This window comes from Saimiri boliviensis, chromosome 14 (genome assembly GCF_048565385.1).
Source record: "Saimiri boliviensis isolate mSaiBol1 chromosome 14, mSaiBol1.pri, whole genome shotgun sequence".
Classification (NCBI taxonomy): domain Eukaryota; kingdom Metazoa; phylum Chordata; class Mammalia; order Primates; family Cebidae; genus Saimiri; species Saimiri boliviensis.
Window position 1 is genome coordinate 11,213,927 of NC_133462.1, and position 11,367 is coordinate 11,225,293.

The window sequence follows — 11,367 nt, forward strand, 5'->3', positions numbered from 1 at the left end:
GAGCAGGGAGGGAAAGGCCGCACCTTCCAGCGGTGGATGATGGGTTTGGGGGCGCAGATTGCAGGCTCCTCTGTGCCGGGAGGAGGCGCCTGTCCTGAGGAGTCCGTCCTTCCCCTTCTCAGAGACCCGTGTCTACTGTCCAGGGCGCTTTACGTGGCATTTCACTGGGTCCACAGCCTTGACAAGAGGGACCAGCTCTCCACATGGCTCCAGATGAGATGGAGGGGACGCGCTCCCATCTCCAGAAGGAGGCTTCCACCACCTGCCAGCCAGGCAATCCCAGCTCCTCTGCCACATGCCACCAATGCCCACTTCCTGGGATCTAAAGGGCTGTGCCCCCAGCCCCCCAGCAGGCCCCAGTGAGCATAAAAGGAAGGATAGAGGCTTCTGCCTGCACACGGGAGACATGGCAGTGTTTTGCTGGGGCAGTCGTCTTCCCCTCAGGAAAAAGGGGGCAGGAGGGCAGGAGGCCCTTAGGTGACGCCCACAGGAGCCTGCGTGGGCTCCACGTGGCGTGCTCCCTGCTCATTCCTCTGGGCTGATGCAGCTCCCCAGGTGGTGGTTTGGGTTTTCGCTCCAGCCTCAGACTTCCTTCCCCAGCCCCAGCCCCCGGATGTGGTGACAGAATCGATTCTGTACCGACCTCAGCAACCCCCAACGGCCCTACGCCAGGAAGAGGGGCTCTTCTGGCAGCCCCCATCCCCAGCCAGCCGCGCCATTTCCAGTCATACGGCGTCCCAGCCAGACAGGTGGCCCTGTTGGTGCTCAAACCTAGGCCTTGACTTGTCAATCAAAGGGATGGGTGGGGCAGCTTCCCTGAAGCAACTTCGCTCTGGGATCTCCACAAGTCGCTTTGCTTCTCTGAGGCTTCAGCTTACTCTGTGTACACTACACGGCAGCCACTATTCGATTATTAGCTGTGGAGGAGAGATCAAGACTGAGCCCTGTAGCAGCCGTTTTATGTCGGCGCCACCCAGGACCCAGTAGGTCCTCACAGATACTTGCTGGATGGCTAAATGGACGTGCCCACCCATCAGAGCCTGAGTGCTGGAGGCGCCCACCCCTTTCCGCATATTAGTAGAGACAGCCACTACTTTGTGAGCTGCTGTGTTCCAGGCACCTGTGCACCACTGCATCGGTCCCCATCCTATGTGGGGTCAGTCCTATTACAGTCCCTTCTAACAGGAGGGGCTGAGGCTCACAGAGGAGAAGACGCTCACCTAAAGTAAGAGAGAGAAAGACACGCACACGTACTGCACATCCCCAGGAGACTCTCCATCTCCGAAGTGGTGTGGGTGTGCTGTCTTCCCTTTCGGGCAGCCCCACACCGTCCTAAGGCGGGGTTGGGGTGGGCGTGGGGATGGACCCTTCCCACCCATCCTCCAGTTAGCGCCATGCACCTTGCCCAGCAACGCTGCAGACAGATCTGAAGCGAGGCCTTCCTGGCCATCTGAAGGCCTCAGTCTTCCCCATCTGAGAAATAGGCTGGGGAGGCGGGGGAACGCTCTGCAGTACCCCCTCCCCTGGGCTGGGACGCGGCGGGGAGGGCAGGGCGAAGCTCGGAGACTAGAGGGGCCGAGCGCAGGGAGCTGGCCGAGACCTGACACCAGTTTCCCACTCCGTCCCCTCCGGTGGGCGCCGGACACCCGCCAGCCCGAGAGGGCGCCCCTCCTTAAAGGGCTAGTGGCCTCCAAGCCCGACGCCCGCGACCGGCGGTGGGTGAGGGTGTCTCCCCTCCCCGTCCGGCCCAGGGAAAAGTTAACTTTCCAGACTTAGCTGTGTTCAGGGAAGGAGTCGGTCCCGCCTGCCCGCCCTCCATCTCGCACACCATCCCTGGCCCCCGACTCCGAGGCTTCGGGCCCGCCCTCCCCTTCCGCCCCCGGCCACTCTGCAGGCTCCGCCCTCTCTGACGTCACCGAGGCCCGCGTCGATTGGTCGACTGCGCTGTCGCTCCGGACACTTCCTCCTGGGCCGCCGCCGCCGACTCAAACTTTGGAGGGGGAAAAAGAGCTACCCGCGCCCGGCGACCCTCCCTGCCCCCCACCCCACCCCGCCGCCGGCAACGCCCCCTTCCTCACGGCTCCCGACCGAACTTTTCTCCAACTTCCGCGACCCGTGAGATTCCCTGCTACCTACCCCGGCCCTCGGGACCCCTCTGCCCATCCCCGGTCGGGGTTCCTGCGAACCCCTTTATCTCTGGGATCCACTCGGTCCCCGACTCAGAGGCTCCTGTCCTCCACCCCCAAGGTGAATCCCCCGGGCCGCCTTCCGAGTGGGATCCTGTTCTCGGAGCACTGGATCCTGGGATTCCCTCTGCCCCCTTCTGAATCCCTCCTCTAGGGAAGGGGCCTTTGAACCGCGGGCTCCCCCGATCCCTGCGACCCCGACCTACTAGATTTCCCCTCGGGCTTCTTGGAATCTCTTAATCGCTGGGACCCCCAAACCACTACTTTTCTCCTTTTTGATCTTCTGGGAGCCCTGGATTCCGGGCCTCTGACCCACGACAGTGCCTTCCTCTCTTTCCCAGGATCCCGCCATCCTCAGGTCCCCGCCGCCTGCCAGATCTCTTCTAGGGTCCCCGCGCTCCCACCACTTGCTCACGAGATCCCGCGGATCTAGGACCCGTGGTCCCCCGGGGCCCCCCAGCCGGGTCCCGGGTGGGCTCCGGGCGGCCGGTCCCGGGCCTCCCCGCATGGCCGCCGCCCCCTCTTATCCCGCGGGGCTCCCTGGCTCTCCCGGGCCGGGGTCTCCTCCGCCCCCCGGCGGCCTAGAGCTGCAGTCGCCGCCACCGCTACTGCCCCAGATCCCGGCCCCGGGCTCCGGGGTCTCCTTTCACATCCAGATCGGACTGACCCGCGAGTTCGTGCTGTTGCCCGCCGCCTCTGAGCTGGCTCATGTGAAGCAGCTGGCCTGTTCCATCGTGGACCAGAAGGTGAGGGCACCGGCTCACCGATCCAGTTTGGGGAGAGGTTGAAGGAGGGAGTGCTGGCAGAGGGGTCTGCCGCCTGGGGTGTGGAAGAGGAAGGGAGGGGGCCTGAGCATTGGGTGCGATGGAGTGATAGGGGGCATTGCTCCCCGGCCATTGCCCCTCACCGCACGTCCCTTTGAGAGAGGACTGCGCAGGGGTGGGGTGCCCCAGAGGCCTCTCCAAATTTCATGTCCCTGCATGTTGTTTTCTGCAGCAAACAGGGAGGAAGGGAGAGGCCAGCCAGGTGTAGAAAGGGGAGGAAGGAGCAGCAGATTTCGGGGGACCTCCACATCCAGGCCCATTCCGGGCCTCCCATTTGGTGGAAACAGGAGAAACTGAACCCGGGCTGGCCGTGGCGATCCGGTGACATGTGTGGGTGCAGGTGCTCGAGTTAGCTGCCAGGGGCAAGTGAGGTCTCAGAGCCCAGTTCTGCCCTTCCCTAAGCCTGAGATGCGTGCGGAGGGGCAGCCACCCCTTCGGCACCCCTAGAGGCTCTGGGGACTCTATTCCCTTTCCTACTCACAGTGCTGTTACCCTGCTCTTAATTTTGGACACCACAGTCCCCAGGGTGGGCAGCTGGGTGTTATGAGGGGACCAGGTGGAACTCCACATCTGAATCCTAAAATGTTAAGAGTTCAAATAGGGCTTCTGTGTTGGAGTAGCGGACTGTACAAATGTGAGAATATTAGAATCACAAACTGTTGGACTAGGCATTCTGGGCCATTATGTTAGTGTTCAGATATTAGAATCTGAGGTTTGTGAAACAGTAAAACATTAAAACGTTGGAATGTTAGATTCCTAGAGTGTTGAATCCTAGAGAGTTAAAATGTTAGAATTTTGGAATGCTGGATGGATGAAGTCCTTGAATGCTAAAGAATTCAAATACTAAAATACCAGAGTCCTAGCTTGTCAGAAGCCTAGAGCATTAAAATATTAGATTACCGCTAACGTAGGTTATTGAAATCCTAAAATGTATAGTGATACCAGGTTGGAATCTAGAATGTAGAATTCTGTAATGCGAGCATGTTGGAATCCCAAAATATCCAAATTCCGGAATCTTTGCAGACTCCTGGAAATGAATCCTTTGGGCTTCAGAGAAACGTGAGGAACTAGGGCCAGCTCCCCCATTCTCCAGAACAGGAAACTGAAGCTTAGACAAACACTTCCCAGGGGTCAGAGCCCAGGCAGTCCTGATTCTCTGTGGGCTGGCTCTTAGCAGTGAGAACAGATAGGGCTTTACCCACCAAACACCCAAATCTAGCTGGCCCAGCTCCCCACCCCAACTCAGCCCACTTCATGGGAAGCTGGTGGCGGTGGGGGTACGGGGGTAGATTGTCCCTTGGGTGAACTCTGTCCAGTGCTCACGTCCCCAGCCTGCCCCGCTCAGGCTTCACCCTACTTTTATTTTTCTGCCAGATCCAGGTGTGTTAGAGCCCCATACCTTCCTTCCCGAGGCCCCACCCGGGCAGTTTCACTTTCTGTTCTATCAGGTTTCATTTCCTGCCCCCTGGTCCCCCAAGCTGAGGGACCCAGACACCTGGGTCCTTCGAGCATTGGGTGGGAGGCACCCTCCTCATCTCCAACCCCTTCCAGTCCTAGACCCCCGCCCCCCACCACCACTTTCCAAGGAGGCTCGGAAAGTCCTCCTTCCAGCTCGCCCCGCCTCACTGCTGGGCCTCGAGCCAGGTAACTGGGACAACAATAGACAGATCCAGGAAGGAAGCTGGGGGGCGGGTGTGTGAGCCTGGGTGGGGGGCGCAGGCGAGGAGGTGTTCATTCAGCCTCACCACCCCCGCCCCTGCCCCCGGCCCCCACCAGGTTCGGGAAAATTCGAGGTGTCCACGCTCCCGGAGCCACACTCCCTCCCACCCCAGCTCCCGCTTCCAGCCACCAAACGCACGCCGGCGCCCTCCTCTCCTCACACTTGGGGTGCTGGCAACCTGCCCGGCTCACGCTGGGGTTGGGAGGGGGCAGGCAGGAAGCGAGGGCCTGCGGGGTCTCTGAGTTTCCGGGGGAAACAGCCGGCCCTGCCCTGGGTGGGTCACAGTCCGCCCGGCGGCCCTGAGCCTTAACTTCGCCACATCCCTCTCCCACCCCTCAGTTCCCTGAGTGTGGCTTCTACGGCCTTTACGACAAGATCCTGCTTTTCAAACATGACCCCACGTCGGCCAACCTTCTGCAGCTGGTGCGCTCGGCCGGAGACATCCAGGAGGGCGACCTGGTGGAGGTGGTGCTGTCGGGTGAGAGTCGGTCGCCAACCTGGGGGCGGGGCCGGGATATCTGGAGGAGGAGAGGGTAGCCGGATGTTGGGATGAGAAACATCCTAGAAGTTCGAAGTTCTAGTTCAAAACGTCCTAGAAGTTCGAAGCCAGTAGTTCTGCAAATTAGACTCATCTGGGGGAGCTTTCCCACCTACCACTCCTGAATGGGTAAATGCGTTGTGGTGCATTGAAGGCTGCTCTGCGGCCTTCACGGAGCACTGAGCGTGAAGGAGCCACAGCAACCTACATGCGTCTCACAAACATAATCCTGCGAGAGAAACGAGATGCCAGACTACAGACCGTAACATTTCCTGTGAAGCACGAAAAAGACAGATACAGTGTCTCTCTGGAGTCAGGAGAGGCCGGGTGCGGTGGCTCACGCCTGTGAGTCCAGCACTTCGGGAGGCCGAGCTGGAGCTGGGAGGATTGCTTGAGCCCAGGAGTTCCAGATCAGCCTGGGCAACATAGTGAGACTCCATCTCTCTCTCTTCCTCTCTTTAAAAAAAAAAAAAGAGAGAGTGAGGGCTTCCGGGAAGTTGGTTACTGAGTGGGGTCATAAAAGGGCTTTTTAGGGACTGGTCTAAACTTCCATATATGGGTCAGGATGTTAGTGACATGGTTTGGACAGTTTGAAAATTCATTGAGCTGGGCACTTGTGTGTTCTTTTCTGGACATATGTTATGCTTATTTATTTATTTTTAAGACTAGTCAAGTGCAGTAGTGAGAAGAGAGAAAAGAGGAGAACAAGGAGCTCGCTCCGTAACTGACTGTGTTAAACTTTAATATAATAGTAAAAAATGGGCCAGTTGCAACGGCTCACACCTGTAATCCCAGCAGTTCGGGAGGCCGAGGTGGGAGGATCACTGGAGCCCAGGAGTTTAAGACCAGCCTGGGCAACATCAGGAGACCCCGTCTCTACCAAAAAAAAAAAAAAAAAAAAAAAAAAATTAGCCAGGCAAGGTGGCATATGTCTGTAGTCCCAGCTAGATGGGAGGCTGAGGCAGGAGAACTGCTTGAACCTGGGAGGCAGAGGTTGCAGTGAGCCAAGATGGCGCTACTGCACTCCAGCCTGGGTGACAGAGCAAGACTCCATCTCAAAAAATAAAAATATTGCCGGGCGCGGTGGCTCAAGCCTGTAATCCCAGCTCTTTGGGAGGCCGAGGCGGGTGGATCACGAGGTCAAGAGATCGAGACCATCCTGGTCAACATGGTGAAACCCCATCTCTACTAAAAATACAAAAACAGTAGCTGGGCATGGTGGTGTGTGCCTGTAATCCCAGCTACTCAGGAGGCTGAGGCAGGAGAATTGCTTGAACCCAGGAGGCAGAGGTTGCGGTGAGCCGAGATCGCGCCATTGCACTCCAGCCTGGGTCACAAGAGTGCAACTCCATCTCAAAAATAAATAAATAAATAAAATAAAATAAAATTACAGTTCAGTAATGTTAAGTCCATGCACACTCGGTGCAGCCCATCTCCAGATCTGTTGTCATCTTGCAAAACCGAAGCTCCCTGCCCATTAAACAGCTCCCCAGTTCCCTCTCTGCCCCCTGCTGTGGGCATAGGGATATAGGTGTTTTGTCCAGGGGTGGAGGTGGGATTTGAACCCAGGCAGAATGTAGTATGAGAGCAAAATAATAAAGGAAGGAAAGACCAAACCTTGCATCTGGGAGGACTATAAGAAATCTGGCAACGTGGGGTCTGGAAAAGCTTTGGCCTACCCCGGCTCAAGGATCCGTCCCTATTTGCCGTCTACAGCCTCGGCCACCTTCGAGGACTTCCAGATCCGCCCGCACGCCCTCACGGTGCACTCCTACCGGGCGCCTGCCTTCTGTGATCACTGCGGGGAGATGCTCTTCGGCCTAGTGCGCCAGGGCCTCAAGTGCGATGGTGAGAGCGAAGGGATTAGGGGCGGGGCCGGGGGTGGGGTTCAGCTCCGGGGGCGGAGCCTAGTGGTCCGGGCCTGCGGACCCCTTGGGGAGGAGGGGCGGGGCTCAGAGCTGGGGCACAGCCTAGGAAGTAATAATGGGAAAAATTAAGGGCCCAGAAGCAGAGCTTGGGGAAGGAGGACTGGGGCTGGGCCGGGGCTCGGATCTGGGGGTGGAGCCTAAGGAGGTGGCACTGGGAGGGACAAATAGGGACCTAAGAACTGAGTCTTGGTGAGTAGAAGGGTGGCTGGGGAAGAGGGTGGGGCCTGTGTCAGTCAGGGATCAAGCAGAGAAACAGATCCTGTAGGAGACATATATTAAGATATTTGTATGTGGCTGGGCGCGGTGGCTCACGCCTATAATCCCAGCACTTTGGGAGGCAGAGGCAGGTGGATCACGAGGTCAAGAGATTGAGACCATCCTGGCAACATGGTGAAACCCCGTCTCTACTAAAAATACAAAAATTAGCCGGGCATGGTGGCGCATGCCTGTAGTCCCAGCTACTCGGGAGGCTGAGGCAGGAGAATTGCTTGAACCCAGGAGGCGGCGGTTGCAGTGAGCCGAGATCCAGCCGTTGCACTCCAGCCTGGGTAACAAGAGCAAAACTCTGTCTCAAAAAAAAAAAAAAAAAAGGTATTTGTATGCAAGGAATCAGCTTACAGGATTGTGTGGGCTGGTTAGTCAAGTCAAATCCAGCCAGGTGCAGTGGGACAGGCCCGTAATCCCAGCACTTTGGGAGGCCAAGGTGGGTGGATCCCCAGAGACCAGGAGTTCAAGACCAGCCTGGGCAACATAACAAGACTCTGCCTGTACAAAAAATAATTAGCCATGCATGGTGACACACACCTGTGGTCCCAGCTTCTTAGGAGGCTGAGGTGGGAGGATCACTTGAGCCTGGGAGGCTGAGGCTGCAGTGGGCCCTGATTGCACCACAGCACACCAGCCTGCGTGACAGAGCGAGGCCCTGGTTCAAAAAAAAAAGAAAAATCCATTCTATCAGGAACAGAGAGTGAGAACTCTCAGGCACAAGCCGAAGCTGATGTCCACAGGTGGAATTTCTTCATCCAAGAAGTCTCTGATCTACTTTTTAAAACATTCAGCTGATTGAATCAGGTCCACCTCGAACAAGAAGGAGAATCTCTCCCACTTACAGTCAACTGATTATGGATTTTAATCACATCTAGAAAGTACCTCCATGGGGCCTTCCCTTCCTAGTTCTTCCCAGAGTTGGGAGAAGCTGGGTTGACGGAGTGAAAAGAAAAACCTTCATGGCAACATCTAGATTAGTGTCTGAATAACTGTGGATCTTGCCTAGCCAAGGCGACACGTAAACGTGACCATCCGCGCCCACCCCTCATCAACCTGGCCCCTGGCCCAGTTTGTCAGGACTGCCGTAACAAAATACCGCCGGCTGTGTGGCTTAAATGACAGATGTTTACCTCTCACCATTCTGGAGGCTAGAAAGACCAAGATCCAGATTCTGGCAGGGTTCTGTTTCTGGTGTAGCCTGCTTTCCTGCCTTAAATAGGGCCAGTATTTCACTGTGCGTTCACATGGGACACGGAAGGAGAGAGAGAGATCCCTGGTATCTCTTCGCTTTATAAGGAAGGCTGGGCACAGTGGCTTATGCCTGTGATCCCAGCACTTTGGGAGGATGAGGTGGGTGGATTGCTTGAATCCAGAGTTTGAGGCCAGCATGGGTAACATGGTGAAACCCTCGCTCTAAAAATTACAACAAATTGGCCAGGCATGGTAGGACATACCTCTAGTCCTAGCTACTCAAGAGGCTGAGGTGGGGCGATCACCTGGGCCCGGGAGTTTGAGGCTGCAGTGAGCCGTGATCGTGCCACTGCACTCCAGCCTGGCTGATGGAACACGATTCTGTCTCAAAAAAAAAGGTCACCGGTCCCATTGGATTACAGCCACTTCTTTCGGCTTCAGTTAACCTTAATTACTTCCATAAAGGCACCATCTCCACATATAGGGGAAGACACAGACATTTTAATCCATAACAGCACCCATACATGTCTCCTTAAATCATAGTTTAAAAACATACAATTTTTTTTTTTGGAGACAGCGTCTTACTCTGTTGCCCAGGCTGGAGTGCGGTGGTGGGATCTTGGTTTACGGCAACCTCAGCTTCCCAGGCTCAAGCGATTCTCTGCTTTAGCCTCCCTCGTAGCTAGGATTACAGGCGCGTGCCACTACTGCCTGGCTAATTTTTGTATTTCTAGTAGAGACGGAGTTTCACCACATTGACCAGGCTGGTCTTGAACTCCTGACCTCAAATGATCCACCCGCCTTAGCCTCCCACAGTGCTGGGATTACACAGTGTGAGCCACTGCGCCCGGCCAAAACATACAGTTCTTTAAGCCAAGGTGTCTCAAGGTTCAGCCCAAGTGTCAAGATCTATAGGTCCTCTGTCCCTCTTACTCCTGCTTCTGAGTGAGAATGTTGAAATCGGGGCTCTGCCTACAGATGAAGGCCATGAACCTGCATTGACTATGAGGATACATGACAGGTGAGGACCACCCATTCCTCATGAGACCCTGTGTCTCCATTTTTATTTTTTCGTGAGACAGTCTCATCACTCTGTCGCACAGGCTGGAGTGCAGTGGCGTGATCTTGGCTCACTGCAGCGTCCGCCTCCCAGTTCAAGCAATTTTCCTGCCTCAGCCTCCCAAATAGCAGGGGTTACAGGTACGTGCCACCACTCCTGGCTAATTTTTGTGTTTTTATGTTTTTTTGTTTGTTTGAGATGGAGTCTCACTCTGTCACCCAGGCTGGAGTGCAGTGGCACGATCTCAGCTCACTGCAACCTCTGCCTCCCGGGTTCAAGCGATTCTCCTGCCTCAGATTCCTGAGTAGCTGGGATTATAGGCATGTGCCACCATGCCCAGCTAATTTTTTTGTATTTGAAGTAGAGACGGGGTTTTACCTTGTTGGTCAGGCTGGTCTCAAATTCCTGACCTTGTCATCCGCCTGCCTCAGCCTCCCAAAGTACTGGGATTACAGGCATGACCCACCATGCCTGGCTAATTTTTGTATTTTTAGTCGAGACAGGGTTTCACCATGTTGGCCAGGCTGGTCTTGAACTCCTGACCTCAAGTAATCCACCCGCCTCAGCCTTCCTGAGTACTGGGATTACAGGCATAAGCCACTGCGCCTGGCCCCATGCACCTCCATTTTTACACAATGTGCCCTGCCATTAGAGGCATATTCTCTGATGTTCCATTGGGTATTAGGTCTGAGATAGCATCTGCAGCTCCATGCCACACTTGTACAGAAATCCAGATTCTGGGCTGGGCGTGGTGGCTCACGCCTGTAATCCCAGCAGTTTGGGAGGCTGATGCGGGCAGATCAGGAGGTCAGGAGTTCGAGACCAGCCTGGCCAACGTGGTGAAACTCCATCTCTACTAAAAATACAAAACTTAGCTGGGCATGTTGGCGGGCGCCTGTAATCCCAGCTACTCGGGAGGCTGAGGCAAGAAAATCATTTGAACCTGGGAGGCGGAGGTTGCGGTGAGCAGAGATTGTGCCATTGCACTCCAGCCTGGGCAACAGGGCAAGACTTCGTCTCAAAAAAGAAAAAAAGGCCAGGCGCGGTGGCTCAAGCCTGTAATCCCAGCACTTTGGGAGGCCGAGGCGGGTGGATCACGAGGTCGAGAGATCAAGACCATCCTGGTCAACATGGTGAAACCCCGTCTCTACTAAAAATACAAAAAATTAGCTGGGCATGGTGGCACGTGCCTGTAATCCCAGCTACTCAGGAGGCTGAGGCAGGAGAATTGCCTGAACCCAGGAGGCAGAGGTTGCGGTGAGCCGAGATCGCGCCATTGCACTCCAGCCTGGGTAACAAGAGCGAAACTCCGTCTCAAAAAAAAAAAAAAAGAAAAAAAAAAAAAAGAAATCCAGATTCTCCAGTATCCTATGTTTCAGAGCCTCATGCTGTCCTCAGTGTACTTGTATTATTTAAGGACTCTGGGCCTGGAGAAACTGATTCAGTACATTCAGAGTCTTAAAAACATTGCCATCGTCCACACACCACATCCACCTCTCACGATCTGAGCATATCCAGTCTTTGTCGTGCTACAGCCGTGGTGCGACCCAGTCCTAATGGGTTCTCAGCACAGACTTCGCTGGCTGCATCACAGATGATGGTCCCAGTTCCTGTGGTGTCTAGAGAAGCCCAAATGACTGCATTCCGACGGGA

The 11,367-nt window shown here is 55.6% G+C and overlaps 1 protein-coding gene across 2 annotated transcripts in view; it reads left to right on the forward strand.

Annotated features, from left to right (window-relative positions):
• Window positions 1–1,952: 1,952 nt before the first annotated feature.
• The window catches only part of PRKD2 (protein kinase D2), a 40,240-nt gene continuing 30,825 nt past the window's right edge, over window positions 1,953–11,367 (forward strand). Inside the window, exons 1-4 of one of the 2 annotated variants that reach the window (XM_039466513.2) lie at window positions 1,953–2,247; window positions 2,528–2,932; window positions 5,070–5,208; window positions 6,985–7,116. In XM_039466513.2, coding sequence (XP_039322447.1) covers window positions 2,693–2,932; window positions 5,070–5,208; window positions 6,985–7,116 — 511 coding nt within the window. In that variant the 5' untranslated portion in view covers window positions 1,953–2,247; window positions 2,528–2,692. The remainder of the gene's footprint in view (window positions 2,248–2,527; window positions 2,933–5,069; window positions 5,209–6,984; window positions 7,117–11,367) is intronic. The other variant, XM_039466514.2, reaches the window with a different exon arrangement.